At 42.7% G+C, this 20,965-nt stretch overlaps 1 protein-coding gene across 2 annotated transcripts in view; it reads right to left on the bottom strand.

Moving 5' to 3' along the window:
• CEP250 (centrosomal protein 250) overlaps window positions 1-20,965 on the bottom strand; it is a 51,739-nt gene that overhangs the window by 12,243 nt on the left and 18,531 nt on the right. The window contains exons 14-26 of one of the 2 annotated variants that reach the window (XM_084853698.1): window positions 20,451-20,597; window positions 20,054-20,284; window positions 19,126-19,319; window positions 18,059-18,186; window positions 17,752-17,921; window positions 16,484-16,663; window positions 11,634-11,768; window positions 7,566-7,709; window positions 6,187-7,046; window positions 5,748-5,907; window positions 4,497-4,854; window positions 1,802-1,929; window positions 325-445 (exon numbers count right to left, since the gene is read on the bottom strand). In XM_084853698.1, coding sequence (XP_084709824.1) covers window positions 325-445; window positions 1,802-1,929; window positions 4,497-4,854; window positions 5,748-5,907; window positions 6,187-7,046; window positions 7,566-7,709; window positions 11,634-11,768; window positions 16,484-16,663; window positions 17,752-17,921; window positions 18,059-18,186; window positions 19,126-19,319; window positions 20,054-20,284; window positions 20,451-20,597 — 2,956 coding nt within the window. The remainder of the gene's footprint in view (window positions 1-324; window positions 446-1,801; window positions 1,930-4,496; window positions 4,855-5,747; window positions 5,908-6,186; window positions 7,047-7,565; window positions 7,710-11,633; window positions 11,769-16,483; window positions 16,664-17,751; window positions 17,922-18,058; window positions 18,187-19,125; window positions 19,320-20,053; window positions 20,285-20,450; window positions 20,598-20,965) is intronic. The other variant, XM_084853697.1, reaches the window with a different exon arrangement.

The following is a 20,965-nucleotide window of genomic DNA, read 5'->3' as shown; positions in this document are numbered from 1 at the left end:
TAGATGTGGAGCGGAATACAAATGTTGTAAATAAATAAACACATTTTGAGCATTGGACTCTTCTACAGTGAAAAAAACAAACAGGACATCTATGATAATGTCTAGAGAAAAATGGCTCCAAAATGAGCTACTGGCTCCTGCAATGGAAACTACCTTTTGGAAATGGTTTTCTCTAAAAATCACCATAGATGTCTAGTTTTAACAAATCAGTCTCCTGCCACTGCTGGATTCCTGGTTTGTTCCTCCTTGTATTACACCCAGCACTTGCTGTATAATTTATCTCAGAACCCTACATAGCAAGTTTCATGGATATCCTATTTGTACCTTCCAGGCTTTGGTTCAGCCACTTTTGCAGCTCTTGGGCTTTGGCACCGAGACGGTCCCTTTCCACTTCATTTTCAATGAGTTCTTGCTTCAGTTTCTCAGAATTCTTCCTCATCTCATCCTGCGAGAAAAGTAAGGGCTACAATGTGTGCTATAGAAGTCTAATGGAGAGCGCAATAAAAAGGGGGAAGGACCAATGATCTCTTGGGACAATAAAACAACAAATCCATTTTCTTCAGGCCAAACTACATATTATACAGAGTTCTCTGCGTAAGGGACTCCAGCTTGTTTTTAAAACAGAAAGTAGCTACTGGAGGCTGCAATACTGAGTGGAGGCTTGGTGGCTGGAGTGGATGCTTAAACCTTTTCTTGCCAGCTGCTTTTTCCTTCTCAAAAATTGCCACCTTGTGCTTTCCTCCTGTAGGAGAAGAGGTCCAGGACCCCAAACCTTTTTGTCCTGTGGGGAGAAACTTTGAGAGGAAAACTGCCTGGCAGGAAAATGACTAAAGCTGCCACTCCCCACCCACCCTTTCTCTACTCTAGATTGCAGGCTTCACCAGCTGCAATCTAGAGGTCATAAATGCCTATAAAGGAAAAATAAATTATCTTCCCTCCCCAGGAAATGGCACTGCTACTAAAACTCCAGGGTTTAATGCTGATAGCCTCTTGGTTTGACAGTTGAACTCAGACTGGCTAGGCACAAGCTTCCTCTCAGTTTTAAAGAAAAAAAATCAGGCAGAAGGTATCACACAGAGTCTTCACTGGGCATAGTTTTGTCAATGCAAAATGAAAATGCAGCTCAAGTTCTTACATATCCAGTTATTAACTACTTGCACTAAGAAGAATAGTTATGAAAGAGGCAGATGTTGGCTGAATCACAGATCAATAGGTTTTGCCCAACAGCAGTGAAAAAGTCAGATACATAGATACAACTAATAATTGTTTTTAAGACATATCTGTATCTCTGTTCCTAATCAGTCACATAGAACCATTAGTATAACCGAGAACAGATAAGGAATTTGTTATTATATTAACTAAGCAGGAGTTTTATTTGCTAAACACACCAAGTAGAGAATAAATTCAAGGCAATAGAATGTCCTGGTAGTTGTTATTTATGTAGTGCTTAACATATAGCAGGCACTGCATTGGGGTGGGCAACTTATGGCCCTCCAGATTTTTGACCTACAACTCCCATCATCCCTCACCACTGGCTATGCTGGCAAGGGCTGATGGGAGTTGTGGGCCAAAACATCAGAAGGGCCACAAGTTGCCCACTTCTCTGATACATCGAGGTTTATAGAGTGGCTGAGTGTTCCTAACTGCCTTTAACTTTGTGTTGACCATCTGTGCCTGATGAAAGCTTCGATGTACTTGAAAACTTTGCTGGCTTTCCTTTTAAATATCTAGAGTTCAGCGCAACTTAGATACCAAGAGAGGACAGTGGCACGCTTATTTTAAAAATGAGGGGAACAGTTACCCGGTCTAAGCGAGCCTGCCACAGATCCTGCCGCAGTTCTTGAATTGCTTCTGCCACTCTCTCCGCTGTAACCTCTGTGGGGAAGTCCTTTAGCTGAGACAGAGCCAATCCCATCTCATTATCCTGTTCTGGAGAAATAAATCTCCTTTGTAACAGCATCTAGCCAAAGGGTCATTGACAGGAAAGAAACAAGGGAAATCTAGAAGAAACTTTCACTGAAGGCCAAACTAGATGCTATGAGAGATATGGAGCTGCTACTGTTCCACGTCGCTGTGCTCTTTTTCTTGTAACATCTAACACAAGAAGAGGGTGGGGAGATGGAGAGATGTACAGCACAATGACATCAGGTCATACATGATGTGTATTAGATGTTCCAAGAACAAGAAAGTAAAGGAACCCAGGGCAGCAACAGTCCCCTAACTATTGTAACATCTACTTTGGCCCTGAATCACCCGCAAAGTAATCATTTGATCATCAAACCCAGTGCATTAGCCACACAATCCACAAGATGTCAGTGCTTCCACACTGACAATAATCCAAGATCCCAATAGCAAATGTTTATAGCTAGACCTAGGACTATCATTATGGGTTGTATCCAATGGGTTCAATCCAACGTTCATCTAACACAAGTTCCATTCATTTCAGTCGGTCTACTCTAAGTAGGATACAAGCCTATGTTTTATCTTAAGCAATATTCCATATATAGGTTATTGTGTTCCCACCCCATCCCTGCTATACATTGCAAATCTTTCACCAACTTGGCCATCCCAACCTTGTCTTTCTGGTTTTATTTATTTACTTACTTTAAAAAAAACTCTAAACCACCCTCCATCCAAATGGATGTATACACAGGGTGGTGTATAATAATAAAAAAGACAATATAATGAAGACAACACAATATCAGTCATACAAACAAATAAACTGAGAGGCAACAAAACTACAAAACTGTAGAGCAGACAAAGGTAATAAAACCAATTAAAATGCCTGGGAAAATAAAAATGTATTGACCCGGGGCCGAAAAGACTGTAGGAATTTACCCAAGAAGCAGTTCAAGAGCCAACATCACTATATATTTAATTGTTCTTCCCAACAGGGCTCAGAAACCCACCAAAGGACTTCACTAAGGGTCACAGTAGGTTTCCCTTCTACACAAAACTTGTGCCGTCCTGTAACAAGATACGTTTCTGTAATGGGTGACATATGTCCAGCAAATGAACCTCAAGACTTTTGGGGCTGTATCCAAGATTGCACTAGAGGAAAAAGTATAAGAGCTGGTGTTTTTACACTAACGCTTGTGAAAAAGCTTGCGCAAGAACAATCAAAGTACTGTATCTGACGCTTGTGCAAGGATGAAAATGGGGTTTCCACAAGCGGTAGAAGCTCTACGTTAGTAGAATGACACCACTGGATACAAGCCTTTGTACTAACCGTTGGCTCTGTCTCCATCCAGCATCCTTCTATTCTTTCCTCTTCACTATTCCAATTAACAGTTTCAGGAAAGGTCAATTCCACCCTTTATATCTGAGATGGCCAATGGCTCGACATGTGCCACATGTTTGCAAGGGCTACTTGACCAGCAGTTTATATCATTGATATAAGCTCTGTTCAGACATTATGCCTAAGGGTTATGGAGTCGTGTACATTGGTGCTGTGTCCAACATCCCCAGCCTTGCTAGGTTAAGCAGCAAGGTCAGAAAAAGGGTTGTATTCCTGTTCACTCTCCATGTGATCCTGTTTTATAAGGGTTCCCAACTCCACAGCGGGTTCTGCTCACATACAAGTAAACCAGAGTAGAACAAAACATTGGACATTTAGCATGAAGGTTCCTTCTGGTTTGGTGGATGGAGGCATCCAACAGTGGGTTAATTCCCCTACTGTCGAGGAAAAGCAAGGAGCTGTGACCTAGATTTTTGTTCTAAGCTCAGTGCCAGCAGATTCCATCCCCAGTTCCATTTGTGCCTGATCTTGAGACAGAGCCTAATTGGAGGAGTCCTTAGCTGTGACGAGAGAAAGGAAGGAGAGGGAGAGTACAGGAATGTTCGCCTCCCCATAAGAAGTGGACCTGGCACAAGTTGGAGTGATAAGTTGAGAATGACTTGAGTTTGGCCCAGCCATGTGTAACTCAGCTCCCTGTCAGAATATTGTGTGGCTTCGATGCCTCTGTCATACCTAACCAGAAGGAACATTCAAGGTAAGTGCCCAATGTTCCTTTCTGGGTTTGGTGTGAGGGAGGCATCCAACAGTGGGATGTGCCCTAGCTAACCTGATGCCTAGGGTGGGGAAAAAAGAAAACACAGTGGCCAAGACTATGACGGGGGGAGAACATGCTGTAGCACCCTCCTCCCAAAGTCAGGCTCTGTGGATGCAAAAATATCTGATCTGTAATGTCTGATAAAGGCATTTGATTGTAGTCCATGTGACTGCCCTAAAAATCTCTGCAGTGGGCATATTAGTGGAGAATGCTGAAGTGGCCGCCACTCTGCACATGAATAGGGGGTTAGATAAATAACCGGCTAATAAATCAAATAAATAAATAAACAAACCAGGATTAGGGTGAAAGGCTATGTGCCATTTCAATACATCGTACCAAGGAACAAAAATCTAGTTCCCCTTTTGCAAGATGCAGGCTATTGCACATAATCAACCATCTGCTTGTGAAGGGCACAATGCAAGTCCACTTGTTTCTCAGACTCACCTGCACTAAGGGACAATGAACTCCAAACATTTGCGTCTCCTTGCCCTCTGTGCTCTGACTTGGCTTCAGGGCTGTTACACAGCATGTAGTGTAGAACTGAGCGTAGCTTGCTCAGCTGGGATTGTGCTTCCCAGCGGGCTGAACGAGTGCGCTGACATTCCGCTGCCAACGCATCTGCCCGACTCTCTGTGTTGCATAGGCTCAGGCGCAACTGAGACACTTCAGCCTCCAGCCTCTGCATGGAGTCCTTCACACGCTGCTCACTAGCACAAGATTCTTCCAGGTCTTGGGTCAGCTGATCCTGGTTCGCTACCAAGGCTGCCTCCTTCTCTGCCATCACCTGCTTGAGTGACTGCACCTGTAGGGAACATAGCATAGCTCTTAAGGACATTGGAACAGTGGGGGAAACTGTTAGCACCAAGCAAGCAAAAGGAGAGACAAGTTGGATGTTTTTTGCTTGGAAAAAACTAAATGAATGTGTTTGTTAAAAGGAAAGGGCATCGTATCCTACTATGAACACAAATGGGTCCGCTCTATACATGTTATTGTACCATATTATGTTTTTACTATTCTTAGAAATAAAATAGGGGGCTGATGGAGCTGGAGGAGAACAGCAAGCAGGACACCACAGTTAAGCAATGAAGTGGTGGCAACAAAAGCAGCTGTCTTCCTCCCTCCCTCCCTCGGACTCAGTATCCACAGGAGGGGTGTTGAATCTCAGGACTGTGGGCCAAGTCCAGCAACCTGGGGTCCCAATCTGGTCTTCTGGGGTTCCCCAGAAGGACCTCCCTTTCTCCCAACTGCCAATCATTTGGGGGTTTCCTGGCTTTTGCACAGTTTTTCCCTATTCTAAAAAGTTTAAATGTCCATTGTAACGCTTAGTTACTGCCAGGAACAGCTTGAAGCTAAAATAGGCTGGTAGTTTTCGTGTTTGGGTCCCGTGCCTTTGGCTTCACCCCCTTTGCCTTCAGCCCTGCCCACCACTGGAATGCAGCCCTGAAGAGTTGCTCTGAAATGGAATTTGGCCCTTGAGCTGAAAGGGGTTCAACACCCCTAATTTATAGTAAAAAGCAAGAGGCACAAGCAGACCAGTTTATTCACATGATGCAAAAAAAGAGAGAGAAAAAAAGAGGCCAACGTATTATGGAAAAAAAATACGTGGAGCAGGATTTCATGATAAAAATGCCACCTGAAGTAGACAGGGGCGTGCAGTAGGGTAGGGAAATAAAAAATGGTATTGGTGAGCAATACCTGGCTATTGAGCTCCTGCACTTCTTTTCTATGCTCGGCAAGAAGCTGCTCTGCTTGCTGCAGGGCAGTACTCAGTTTGGCGATTTCATCCTGGTGAGCACCATCACTGTGTTGCAGGTTCTTGAACCTGACCTCCTTGTCCTCCAACGATACAGCCAGACTGAAAGAGAAAAAAGCAGGACTTCAACTAGACCATGAAGTAAGCATGCATATGAGTACAAATCTGGGGGGGGGGGGTGGGGTTCTAGCAGAGATCATACAACCTTGGTTCTTTTACAAGACACACGTCTGAAGGTCTCAGTTATGGCATACAGGCAGCATACTAACATATGTGGAAAAGACATGGCAATTACACAGTGACAGCATCAAGTGTAATGGGGTGCCAAAAACACTCACCTAGAAATTACTTATGCATCAAACTTCATCATAGTGTGCTCACCGGGCTCGTTCCTGCTCCAGAGCGTGCAATGCTGCCTTCAGCTCTGCATTCTGACATTCCACCTCCTTCCACTGGCTCTGCTCTTTCTTCAGCTTCTGTAGCGCCATGTTCTGATGTTCCACCTCCTTCCGCTTTGTCTGCAGCTCCACATTCTGACTTTCCAACTCCTCTTGCTGGCTACGAAGAAGGGCCTGCGATTCGGCATTCTGATGTTCAGCTTTCTCCTTCCAGCTCTGCAACTCAGAACAGTGTCGTTGCGCCTCCTCCCAATGGGTCTGAAGCACTGCACTTTCACTCTTGGCCTCTTCTTGCTGCCTTTGGAGTAGAGCCTTCAGTTGCGCATTCTGACGCTCCGCCTCAGCTCTCTGGCGCAGCAGCAATCCATTCTGAAGCTCTGCCTCCCTGTTTTGATTTTGCAGCTGTTTATTTTGACGTTTTGCCTCCTCCCACTGTCTCTGGATTGCAGAATGCCGCTCTGAGTTCTGACGCTCTGCCTCTTCCCACTGGCCCCGCTCCCTTTCCAGGGCTTGAAGCATGGCGTGATTGTGCGCCACCTCTTCCTGCTTTCTCTGCAGCTCTCTGTTCAGGTTTTTTTCTTCCTCCCACTGACTTTGCTGCATAGCTCGCAGTTCTGCATTTCTGTGCTCCATCTCTTCTTTCTGGCTCTGCAACTCAACATTCTGCTGGACCATTTCCTCGCGCTGTTTTCTCTCTGCTTCTAGCATCTTCTGGAGGTGTGCAGTTTCCAGCACCTTCTGTTTTGACAGTTCTTGTACCTCTCTTAAATGTTGCTGAGCCTCCTGGCTAATCAGCTGGCAAGTATCTTTTGCTGTCAGTAGTTGGGACTTCAAATCATTTACCTGGAAATGGGCAGGACAACAGCAAAGAAGCCAAGGTTACATACGTGTGGAGAGATGATTGTACAGATTCAAACACCTCATTGCAAGACACACAGTATCACGCCAGCGTGAAATCTCTTTTGTACAGTGCAGGGTAGTTTTCTTTGCCTGATCATGCTACAGACTGGATCAGCATGATATACTGCTCCATTTGAGTAAAATGGAGGAAAAGGTTGATGAAAGGGGAGATATTTTCCAGCATCCAGTGTGTTGTTATGCAGGACCAAACATCTGGCTTTCCTTAAAATATTGCATAAAACTTTTTCCAAAACTGTTTCATATAATGGCGTTTTGATTTCCTAGTACATTGAGCATTTTTCCACAATGGTTTGGGAAAAGTTCCCATTGCACAGTTTTAGCCCAGAAACAGATTCCCAATACTGCTTGATCAGGCAGTTTGTGAAAAGCCACACATCTGGCCCTAGACAAAAGGCCATAAAGTAGTTTCATTATTGGTGTGGTGGTTTTAAGCAAAATCACCTGACTTTGCAAAGTGTCTTGTTGTTGAAGGAGGAAGTTGATTTCTTCTTTGAGATATTTTATTTCCTCCCTGTACTTCTTTTCTAGTGTTTCCACTGTACTCTGGGCATCCTTCAGCTCAGCTTCCAGACCTTGTACAGTATCCTGCAAACAAAGAAAAGAAAAAGTAAATTTGTTAGGCTTTGGATACCTTTTCACTATATTTTCATTATATATCCAGACTTTTCTATAACATTTGTTTCTGTAATGTATTGCCTTTGCCTTACATCCTTCTTATATTAGGCCTCTAGACATCTTGTGTGCATCTATCTATCTATCTATCTATCTATCTATCTATCTATCTAAAGAGAGCATAGATATAGTGGGCATAATGGTGAAAGGGCGAGAACTAGTGGGCTACACTCATCTCTGGATACAAAGTCTATAAGAAGGACAACAAAGGCCATATTGGGTATTATGTCACTCTGCACATCATGTAAAACAAATGAGAACCCTCAAGAAGGGCAGACTCCTCCACAGAATCACTGTGGATGGCAATACCAGGCCCCCAAAATAATTTAGTACCGGGGACATGTTATTACTCCCTGATCAAAATGCTCAGGGTGATCTTGAGATGTAGAATTAAATGAGGGAAGCATCCAAAGGAGACAGTATTGGAGTAACATGTGACTTCAGTTGCCCTTACATAGCCTGGATAGATGCATACTCCAATCATGGCAAATAGGTAAAATGTCTAGATACCTAAATGACTGTTTCTTAGAACAGTTGGTCATGGAACCAACCAGAGGGCAGGAGATCTTGAAATGAATTTAGTGGTGCCCAGAACCTAATGCAAGATGAGAGAGTTGTTGAACTGATTGGAAAGAGTGACCACAGTGCTACCAAATTTAATTTATATGTAAGTGGAAAATTGCCAAGTCAGTCCAACACAGTTTGACTTCAAAAGAGAAATCTTCTCTAAAATGAGGGGACTGGACTGGTAAAAAGGAAAAGGAAAGTCTAGAGGGTCAAATCTGTCCAGAATGCTTGGGGGTTACTCAAAACCACAATAATAAACTTTTAGTTAGAATGACATACTACAGGGTCAGGAAAAGTAGCACAAAGTCCAAGAGGTCTCCAGCATGGTTAATGAGCAGTGTCAAGGAAGCTATCAGAGAAGTCTTCCTTCAAACAATGGAAACCTTGCCCAAACAAGAATGCCAGTTGCTAAGGAACACGATCAGGAGGGTGGTATTGTGCTCTTCTCCTGCTTTTTGGCCTCCCATAAGCCTCTGTGGGAACAGAATGCTAAATTAGATAAAGCTTTGGTCTGATCCAGCACGGCCCTTATGTTTATCCATATACATCTATATCTATCTTTAGATATTATATTAAGCCTTTCACTCTTTTCTATACATTCTGTTTCAAAATACTGCAGTATTAAAGTGTGTGTGCATGAATGAAAGATCATTTGAAATAGACTTTGCCATACGGAAAGAAGCAGTGTAAAGTTTATTCCAGCACATAGCTTGCATATCTTATGCAAAGAACATTAGCTACAAGATACTTGCAGAACTAAGCCTGATCATAGTTTCTGCTTCTAGGTTAGCACAAAACCATATGCGATAAGAAACTGGACAAAGGCCAATGCACATTTCCAAGACAAGGATGGCTGAATGCCCCTAGACCAAGGTAAATACCAAAACAGATAACACAGGCTTGTGCAGCCTCTGTAAGAACAACCCAAGACCATAACGTACAGAGACCAACAGTTTTATAGAGCCAACGTCTCTCTGACTATGAGAGAACAGAGGGTGTGAAAGGAGAGGGACTGAGCAACTGATCCTCTGAGAGTTGGAAAACTAATATAAGAAACAAAGGCTGGACCCAGCATCTTCAGGCAACTCTGGGTGCAACTTTGGGGCAAAACCTCTGGTAATCCAGAAGTAAGATGTCCACCATAGCCCGCTCTGCATCTTCCCTGTCCTGTTGGGCTCCCTGACTTGCACTGTGTGTGTGCGTGTGCGCGAGAGAGTGCTCTTTTAGTTTTTATACATAGCGTTCTTGCCATTCTTGCTTTATAAAGGGTTCCTAATTTTTGAAAGCTGGGCTTCATTAGCAACAAAATGGCTACATGAGTTTTCTGGTTTCAGGTGTGGTCAAGGAAGAGAAATGTTTTGGGCTGTGCACAGTACGCCAGCTACACAAATGCGATGATCTACATTTTAGGGCAGTCAGGCCACCGATCCCGCGGGATGAAGACCTGCCGCGTCAGACAGAACCTGAAAGTGAGAACGAGGAGATGACAACCATGGAATAAACAATAAGACATAAAATGCAAGCTTTAATGTAGCGTATTAACAGTCGTATCCTATATCTAGAGACAAAGTAGGGCATAATTAGGGGATGTACTCTAAAAAAGAAACAGGGCTCATGCTGAGCATACAATTAAAGATGACATTTCTGTGCAATACTGTGATAAAAAAAGAGAATAGTAAAGTGATGATTGTACTAGGGACATTTAATGAGGTGGTTTCCCGGTGCCCTCTTCACCGCAGTATCAGGACCACTATAGCCACTACCTGACTAATGCCCATGGTTTTCTTCAGTTGAGGCATTCCAAATCCATTTTTCCACCTCATATCTGTACTGACCCAGCTGCTGCCCTGTGTCAGGGGTATGCTGATTTAGTGGTGGCAGAACTCGCCACGTCGCAACAACATCTTTGGACTTGTGGCATTTCCTGAAGTAGCCTTTCCCAAGGGCTACCCGTCCTGTTATTGATGCCATTGAATTCTCCATGACTGCTTATTCATCAGAAATATCTGCTTATATTGCAGCTAACCACCATATTCCACTATCTGCAACCTGTGGATGCAGCTGGTAGCTTATATCCGACTTACAAAAATTACTAGATCAGATTAATAAAGTAAGTAATGAGCTTAAAATAAATATATAAAGAAAACAAAATATATGGCGATAAACAAAAAGCCTTTTACTGCATTTAATATTTTGATAAATAATATGCCAACTGAGCAAGTCACAAATACAAATACCTAGGAACTTTGTTCATTTCTTTCATGAGCCAACACGAGAGATAAACGCAAGAGTGGAGATGGCAAGAACAGTGTTTGTTAAAATGAAACAATTATTATGTAGTCTGGACCTTAATCTTGCAGTAAGGATTCAGATGGTAAGTTGCTACATGTTCTCAATATTATTTTATGGAGTGGAGGTTTGGACACTTAAAAAGAACAAACTGAGGAAAATCAAATCCTTCGAAATGTGGATATACCGACACATGCTGAAAATACTGTGGACTGATCGAGTAACACATAAGAACGTCCTATGCAGAGTAAGCAAACAAACAGAATTGGTAAATACCATCAAGAGAAGAAAGCTACAATATCTTGGTCATATTATTCGAGGTGAAAAATACACCATATTCCAACCCATTATACAAGGGAAAATGGAAGGAAAAAGATCAATAGGAAGAAGATGAACCTCGTGAAAGAGGGAATAGTTCAGCTGTACTTCTGTACAATTATTCAGAGCAACGGTGTCAAAAACAAAAATAGCTGTAATGATAGCTAACCTCCAATAGGAGATGGCACCTGAAGAAGTAAGGTGATAGCCTTTGGATATAACTTCCTCATATTAAGTGGTGCTGAAAAATTGGAGGCAAAACAGAGAACAGTTACAAGAAACTCCATTTATCATTTTACCTAAAACCATCTGGATAAACTTTTGTATTAAAATGTCATAAAAGTCTGAGACACATATAGGATTGCACTGAGAATTCAACTGAGTTCAATGGGAATTATTCACAGGGAAGTGTGTATATGATTGTAGTCTTAGTCACCAAATGTAAGCTGAAATTTGAACAATGCAAATGAAATACACTTTTAAGATTTTCTGCTTTCAGTGCTGCATTAGCATTCAGACTCATCTCCCATTTGTAACAGTTAACAAGGAGTTGTTCTTCAAAAATGGAGCAACTGAATGATCAAAATCTACTTTCACTGCATTGTGCTAGATTCTCAATAGCCTTCATAACCTTTTCCACTCTCATTGGCTTCTCACTCCTACCTGCTCCTTCTCTTGGCGCTTCTTTGCTTCCCGATGAAGATACTCCAACTGCTGGCAAGTACTAGCCAGCTCCTTCTTTGTTTGTAGAAATTCCTCTAGTAAGGATTTCCTCTCGCTCTCTTTTTCTAGCAGCATCTGTACACGTAGGGATTAGGAAGCAGAGAATGTCAACCTGCTAACAGAAATGAACTTGGAATCCCATCAAATGCATGTAGCACTTTAGAGAGACAGACTTCCCACTTCATTGTGAGACATCACAGGTGTCTAGCAATGGACCAGTTTGCACATCAAAGCAGCAAATCATGAGTTAGTTAACCCTCAATTTGCTGGGATGCATGCTGTGAGCAAGCCAGTTCCGTTTTCTGTGAATGACCTCTTAATGGCCTAATCAAAGGTTGTGAGCATGATGTGCGAACCCGGACTGCTGCATTGTTTAGGGGCTAAACAACCCAGCGGTTAACCCAACAATAAACCATGATTTAACTGCTGGGATGTTTAGCTCCTAAACAATCCATCGGTCCGGGTTCACATGTCATGCTCACAATCTCCGACTGAGCCAATCAGAGGTTGTTTACAGAAAATGGATGCAGTTTGCAAGCAGGGCATGTCCCTGCAAATTGTGAGTTAAATAACCCATGATTTGCCACCATGACGTGCAAACCAGATCATTATTTCAGGATAACCTGTTCCCTGTCTCTTTCCTGACTCCTGAGAATTGATCTCGCCTAAGATCAATTCTGCAAAACATGGCCCCTCCAAGAAATTCCTGACTTGGGTTGCTGATAACTTCCTCCTACAGAAAGTGGGAGAAGGAACTAGAGGATCGGCTATCCTTGACTTGATCCTAACCCACAGAGATGACTTAGTGGATAAAGTAGCAGTTACGGGAACTCTGGGGGAAAGCGACCATGTTATACTTGAGTTCTTGGTTCTAAAGGAAGCAAAAGCTGAGTGTAGCCAAACCCGTACCCTGGATTTTAGGAAAGCCAATTTTAATAAACTCAGAACAAAGATAAGTAAGGTCCCATGGAAAGTGACTCTAATGAGAAAAAGAGTCCAAGATAGGTGGGAGCTTTTAGAAAAGGAAATTCTAAAGGCATAATTACAAACAATTCCAACAAGGAAAAAAAGGTGGAAGACAACAGAAGAAGCCAATGTGGCTTCACAAAAAGCTTGGAGATTATCTGAAAACAAAAAAGGACGCATATAGGAAGTGGAAGGAAGGCCAAGCTACAAAGGAAGAGTACAGGCAGGTAGCACAGAATTGCAGGGATGACGTCAGGAAGGCTAAAGCAGAGAATGAGCTGAGGTTAGCGAGGGATGCTAAAAGCAACAAAAAGGTTTTCTTCAGATACATGCATAGTAAAAGACAGAGGAAAGAAATGATGGTTAAGCCATTCAATGAGGATGGCAAAATGAAAACAGATGACAAAGAAAAGGCAGAGGTGCTCAATTCCTACCTTGGCTCAGTCTTCTCCTGAAAGAGGGTTTATGACCCCTGACAAAGGCAAAGTACAGGCTGAAGGGGCAGGATTGCAGCTTGAGATCGATAGGCATATGGTCAAGGAACACCTAATTACTTTGAATGAGTTCAAATCTCCAGGGCCAGATGAACTGCATCCTAGAGTAATGAAGGAACTGGTAGAAGAGCTCTCAGAACCACTGTCTATTATCTTTGAGAAATCATGGACGATGGGTGAAGTGCCAGATGATTGGAGGAGGGCTAATGTTGTCCCTTTCTTCAAAAAGGGCAAAAAGAGGAACCTGGGAACTACAGACCAGTCAGTGACGTCAATCCCCAGGAAAATTCTGGAGCAGATTATCAAGCAATCCATCTGTAAGCACCTTGAAAACAGTGCAGTGATTCCTCGAAGCCAACATGGATTCATCAAGAACAAATCCTGCCAGACTAATCTGATCTCATTTTTGGATCAGGTAACCTCCCTTGTGGACTGTGGGTATGTTGTGGACATAGTATATCTCGACTTCAGCAAAGCTTTCGACAAAGTGCCCCATGATATCCTGATGAGCAAACTAGCTCAAAGTGGGCTAGATGAAACAACGATCCAGTGGATCCACAGTTGGCTACAGAATCGGACTCAAAGGGTGCTTATCAATGGGAACTTCTCCAACTGGGGAGAGGAAACGAGCGGGGTACCGCAGGGCTCAGTCCTGGGCCCAGTGCTCTTCAATAGTTTTATTAATGACTTGGATGAGGAGGTGCAGGGGATGCTAATCAGATTTGCAAATGACACAAAATTGGGCAGGATAGCTAATACTTTGGAAGACAGAAACAAAATTCAAAGTGATCTTGATAGGCTGGAGCACTGGGCAGAAAATAACAGAATAACATTTAATAGGGATAAATGCCAAGTTCTGCACCTAGGAAGAAGAAACCAAATGCACACTTACAAGATGGGGGATACGTGGCTCAACAATACAAGCAAGAAGGATCTTGGAATTGTTGTCGATCACAAGCTGAATATGAGCCAACAATGTGATGTGGCTACAAAAAAGGCAAATGCTATTTTGGGCTGCATTCATAGAAGTATAGCTTCCAAATAACATCAAGCACTAGTTCCCCTCTACTCAGCACTGGTTATGCCTCATCTGGAGCACTGTGTCCAGTTCTGGGCACCACACTTTAAGAAGGACACAGACAAACTGGAAAAGGTTCAGAGGAGGGCAACAGAGATGATTAGTGGACTGGAAACAAAGCCCTATAAGAAGAGACTGAAAGAATTGGGCATGTTTAGCCTTGAGAAGACTGAGGGGAGATATGATAGCACTCTTCAAGTACTTGAAAGGTTGTCACAGACAGGAAGGCCAGGATCTCTTCTCGATCATCTCAGAGTGCAGGACACGGAACAATGGGCTCAAGTGACAGGAAGCCAGATTCCGGCTGAACATCAGGAAAAACTTCCTGACTGTTAGAGCAATATGACAATGGAACCAATTACATAGGGAGGTAGTGGGCTTTCCCACACTGGAGGCATTGAAGACAAGGCTGGACAGCCATCTGTCAGGGATGCTTTGGCTTGGATTCCTGCATTGAGCAGGAGGTTGGACTCGATGGTCTTATATGCCCTTCCAACTCTACTATTCTATGATTCTATGAACTTCAGACTGGGTTCCATGACTAGATCTGAGTGAAGCATGAGCCAGTTCAGGACTGTCTTCACATATAATGCTAAGCCATGGTGTGGTTTGTTAAAATCCGGCTTGCCACTGGGCAGGTTCTGTGTCTGAACCCATCCCTTCAAACAAACCATGGTTTGTTAATCAACTACAAACCACAAATAGAAGCCATGGTTTGTGGCTGGCTTGCGAAGTCTGGCTTGTTTAAATCATGGCTTGTCATGATGTCTGTACCCAGAATTGTGGCTTATCCCTGGCTTGTTTGCGCTGCTGTCTGCCCTGAAACAGCACTTGGCCAGAGCAGCCTGAAAACGAAACAGCTCTGAAGGCTAGCAAAATGGTCAGGAGAACTGAACCAGAAACAGGGAAAATGAAGCACAATTTGTTTGCATGTCTGCAAGACAATTCATGGTTAAAGGAACAGACTGTGGTCAGTATAAGACATGGCTAAGTTTGCCTGTGAATGTAACCATTGCTGCTTGCATGGTATCAAATCAAATGGAGCTTTCCAAGTTATCTGAAACCATGGCTTGTTTTGACACTTCGTATTCATTTTAATATCTATTATTTATTTATTTATTTATTTCATTTTTAATCCACCCAATAGCTGAAGCTCTCTACTTTAAATATATTTCATTTGTTTTAGTGCCTCCAAGGAAGACCCACAGTTGAAATATGTTGGACGTTCTTCAACAGATCTATTACTGCTTTCTTGCACCAGCTTGAGGGCCACCTCTTCCTTTGTTCTTCCTGTCTGGAGACCTTCCAAGAAACAACGCAGGTGTAATCTGGTGACACTGCTCTGTCAGCATCTCAGCAGAGAACTATAAACTGCATGCATTGCACTTTTAATGCAAGACGCTCAGGGCAACTTACAAGGTTCCCCATCTCCATTTTATTTATTTGTTCCTTCCTTCCTTCCTTCATTCCATTTCTATACCGCCCAATAGCCAAAGCCGTAAAGCAGGGTAAGGCAGAAAGAGAAAGAGAATGATTGGCTGTAGGTCACCCTGGTAAGGTTTTGTGGTCTCATTGTATGACAGGTAAAAACAAAAGCACTGAATATTGTATGAGCAGGTATTATTCATACTAGATCAATATAGTATCAGTGCTTCAGCAATGTGTTGAATAAGTACAAATATATTATTACTTGGAGAAACTGTCTCAGACTAATTTTTAAGCATCTTTTAAAAAGCTGTTAGACCGAGCCCAACACAGAATATAGAAAATGCTAAAATGTTAACAGTGAAATATTTTTTAAAAAAGTAATTAACATGAGCACAGGACTGCAGCCTTAATGTCTTAAATATTACAGGTATGAGTTAGGCATACCATTTTTATCACAATTCTATATTGATCACAGCCAGGTTTTGAATGCCCCATCCCAAAGATTCTTTTATTACACTAAGAAAAGAAATCCAGAGCAAAGGAAAAGTTCTGTATGTGGGGTAGAAAGTTTTGTGTTTAAAAAAAAACAGGAGAGAAGACAACCGACTGGAAGGTATGCAGTTACCAGTATTTCACGATGTTTTGGATTTTGGACATGCTTTCCTACATGCTTGAGAAAAACGGGCAGTGTCAAATCAAACAATTCAGAAAAAAGAAGTAAACAGTGATGAAATTACATTTCATTAATGGTATTCATCTGAATACCAGTGTCACAGGTAACATTCCCAAAGAGAATCGAGCGTGAAGCTCCAATCCTACCTTACCTCTTGTTTGGCATTTTTAGCCTTGACGAGCTCAGCTTCCATCTGTGCCTGAATCACAGTGAGCTCCTGCTGCAGCTCCAGGAGCTTCCTCTCACAGACAATTTCCGTCTCTTCTTTCTCCCTGGCCATGCGCTCCAACACCTGCTCCAGTTCTATACGGTGACGTCCTCGTTCACCTTCCTGGTAATGTATCAGCCAATTCCAACAAGTGAGGAGACAGAAAGGAAGAGTCTCATCTTTAACCACTGAAGTCATCTTTTAGGTTTAGCAGGAATTGTGTATAGGGTTACTAGCTTTGTCTCTGGGATTCAAACCCTTCTTTGGAGGCCCCATCCCCTATGGCAGGGGTGAGCAACCATTGGCCCTCCAGATTTTTTTTTGGCCTACAACTCCCATGATCCTTCACCATTGGCTATGCTGGCTAGGTCCTGTGGGAGTTGTAGGCCAAAACATATGGAGGGGCACAAATTTCCCACCCCTGACCTGTGAGTTCTACATGCAGGCTTCCTCCTAGTCACTGAGTTATGGAACTGGCCAACTGTTTCACTGCAATGTCAATCCTTTCTCTATGCAGCCTAGCAAAAGGCAGATTGTTCCCAGGCTGATACTATTTGGACTTCCAGGGGATTCAAACACTTATCTGAGGGAAGCCCTGGTCCTTGCTGCTGCTCTCCTAACTCATGGCTATGCCACTAGCTATGCTAGAAGTGCAGTGGGCTCTTCGAGGCAGCATGCTTGTGCCTTGTGTGTGGGAGGGAATATGGGTGATGCCATTATGGTGTTTCTATAGAAGCGTCTGTGCATGGCTAACTTGAAGGCGTCATGAGTAACACTGAGAATGAGATTGATGGGCATTCATGAGAATGAGATTGATGGGCTAGGGACTCTAAGAGAATGGTTATCGTAGTTGCTACATTATCTCTCTTCCCCCCGCCCCACCCCCCAACTTTTATTATGTGTTTGATGTTGGGAGAGCCTAAAATACCAACCATCTAGACCGGTGCAAGGTCTGATGTAGTAGCAGCCATTTTAGTTGGGCCGTGGGATTGCCCTGCACAGGTTTTTCCTGAATTGAACGTGGACGTATGTCAACAGACTAGAGATTTCAGGCTAGAGTAAAAAAATTATATGCAACTATAATATGAATACCTAACTTACACATTTGATTTGGATTTTTCAAGAAAAAATACTGAAAGCTTTGATAATGTGAACAAAAACAATTAGATCAGAAACTTTCCCAAAGAGAAGGTGACTGTACAGTTGCTTACCAACTCTTGAAAGATTGTATTCATTTCCTCTTTATGTACAATTTGACAATGGTTGAGCATTTCTTGGTATTTTTGCTCTACCTGTGAGAGCTGCTGTGCTTTTTCTTCTTTTTCTTGCTCAACTTTTAACTTCTCTGCTTCCAGTTCAACACAAAGGCATTTTACTTCCCCTGTAAGAAAAACGAGAGAGCAAGAGTCTGAATCTCTGCTGTATTACACACCATGTGACCACTGACCTTTCACCCAATTGAGAGAGAAAGCCATAATCAGACCACCTTCTCAAGGAAAATCTCCGAAAATGTCTCACCTTGTATCGCTTCTTTGGCCTGACTGATTGCCTGAACTTTCATTTCCAGTTGACCTGTGGTAACTTCCAGTTGAGACACCTGCTGCTGAGCTTGAAAGAGACTTGATTCGAGAAGATCCTTTGTTGATCTACAAATTATATGTACAGAATTAGGGCTCAGCTTTAATCTTTTGCTCCTGGCAAAGAAGGATCTAATCCCAGCAAAGCCAGCTTTAACCTAGAAGTGCTATCAGAGTTGTAGCACTGCATCAGGCCAGTTAAAGGCCTGGTTCAGACAATTAAACAACCCACCGTTTGTTAACTGTGGGTTGTTTGTGAGCACAGGGGAACAAGTGAGCATGCTGGCTCCTGCCCATTCACCTGCTTCTGCTTTGCAAAACAACCCAGGAACACTCCTTCCAGGTTGTTTGCTGTGATGTCCAAACCTGGAACTCTGGGTTGTTGAGGGAGAAACAACCCAGAGTTTTAACCCAACAACAAACTGAGTTAAAACTCTGTGTTGTTTGTCCCTCAACAACTCAAGAGTTCCAGGTTTGGATAGCACAGTGAACAACCCAGAAACCTGGGATGTTTAGGAAAGCAGAACCAGTCTAGTGGTCAGCACACTTGGTCACTCCAGCAGCTCAAAAACAACTCATGGTTTATTAACCATGGTTTATTTGATCGTGTGAACCAGGTCAGAATCTAAAACATACAGATAACAAGAACAAAAATCACAGGCCAGTTTTAGTAAGTACCTGTTTGTCAGCCTGACAATGGAATCAACATTTGGAAGAACAGAAATACTTTTAAACACTAGTTACGTGGATTTATAGAAAGCAGACCTCTCAAACTATGTGCAGGATTTTAAACATGGCCAGATTTGAACATTTTACCTGCTATACATTTGTTGAGCTGCTTTCTGCAAGTTGCTTTCTGCAACTACCTCTGCCACGTGGCTATACAACCTAGACATAAAGAGCCTTGTGGTCCTCTGATGGAAAGTCTTCTCTCAGAATTCACAACTACTAAGATTGCATCTAATAACGATTCAAATAGGCAAGGCCCTTCTCCCACCAGTCTCTTACCTGAACTCTGCCATCTGCTCTGTAAGGGTCAACCTTTCCCTCTCAACAGCCCCAAGTCGTACTTCCAATACAGCTTGCTCACGCATTAACAATTCCTTTTCTCTGGACACCTTGGCCAGCACCTCTCCAAGACGAGTTGACTCCTGGTGTGCTTGTTCCAGATTGGTACTAGATGTTTCATGCTGCTGATAAGCCTAGAAAGCAGAAAGAGAAAATCAATGTCTAGCAGAAACTAAATGAACTGTTGTGCATTACACAAGCCAGACTAAGGCTGCAATCCTATACCAGATTTCCTGGAACTAAGCCTCAATGAACTCAGTGGGACTTACTTTTGAATAGACATGTACAAGATTTCCCTGTACAGAACCGTGTTCAGCTCTTGTGGTCTTACAAAAACTGTGTAGAATGGCTGTTACTTAGCAGTTTCATAGAAAGACCTGGAAATGGACTCCCGCTACCCCAAGCTTGATAATTACTTCCTGAAATTGTTTTCCACTCCTTGATGCCCTACTGAAGAAAATGTTGAAAATTCTTGAACTTTTTCTATTATTATTAGAGACTTTTCTTTTAATTAAGCTCTAATCCTAAACCAGATAACAGGGAATTTGTAGAACAATGAACCCTTAGTATGTTAGTATGGTTAGTTTATCTAAAATGCATGCCTACCACCTTATTCTCACTAATCTGATTATTTAAACACCTAGGCATATTATATTTTTGAAGTGCAGGTTCAGGGGCTGTGTGGCCAGAAAATCCATCCAGCAATACCCAATAATGAATTTATTTAGAGTGGTTTATAACATGTTAAGTTCCAAGTAATGGTTCTAGAATTCCATAATCAAGCAGCACTGAAACCAGCCTTACGACCGCAAGACTGCTGCTGTCAAATGTTCATACAGTCTGTCTCAAGTCTGCCTCAAACACTCACTTGGCTCAGTTTCTCATATGTTTCTTTCTGTTCATCTCGCAGCCCTCTCAATTCATCCTGTAAACTTTCCTGAAACTCCTCAGCCTCATGCAGTGACTGCTCCAGACGAAACTTCTCTGCACGGAGCTCCTCATTTGTTTTTCCAGTCTGATGGACCTGTTTCTGTGAAGAGGTCCTTATTTTCTCCAGGCAGCCCACTTTGTCCAAGAGAGTCTGGTTTTCCTGCTCCAGCTGCATCCATGGAAATGGCAGCAACCAATGAAGAACATCAGCTTACTTTGAGTAGCCCTCCCTCCCCCTTTCCGAAAAAGACACAATCTTCATATTAGCACACTCCTTACATTCACTCTGAGGGCTGCTCAGCATAAAAACAGTTCCCCTGGAACATTCTTCTTACCTTCAAGATAAGTTGATTCAACCCCACTTTGTCCAATGCTAGAGCTTCATTAAGGGCACCCATCTTTGCAGCTACGTCCTGAAGGTCAGCAGTTTCAGCCTTCAGCTTATTGTATGTGCTGGTTAACTTTGCAAGGGACTGCTCAGCCTGGGGGAGCAAGCACATCAAAAAACAAACACCCACAAATAACTACGGGACAAGCTTCTGGTCAGTGGGCTGCTTCCAAAAACACCTAAGTCAAGTTCTGTGCACATAATGGCTGCATTCGGACATAAAAATAATATATGGCTTAGCATTACAGGAACAAGCCTAGGCAAACCTCAAGGTTGCATGCTTCCCTCCTCTTCTCTCTTCCTCCAGGGTGACTATGATGAGATGGAAAGTCTACAGTTTCATGTCCAATTAATTAGTTTACCATTACGTCCAAACCTTAAACTGTGGTTAATCTTAACTATGGCTCATAGAAACAAACAGTTTCATAAACAAATGTTTGAAGTTGGCTTGTTTAAGCCATA

This window comes from Heloderma suspectum, chromosome 4, assembly GCF_057233095.1.
Source record: "Heloderma suspectum isolate Gila_16-S chromosome 4, 16-S_ref, whole genome shotgun sequence".
Lineage (NCBI taxonomy): Eukaryota > Metazoa > Chordata > Lepidosauria > Squamata > Helodermatidae > Heloderma > Heloderma suspectum.
The sequence above is the reverse complement of the archived record's forward strand: the minus strand, read 5'-3'. Positions and strand labels throughout refer to the sequence as shown.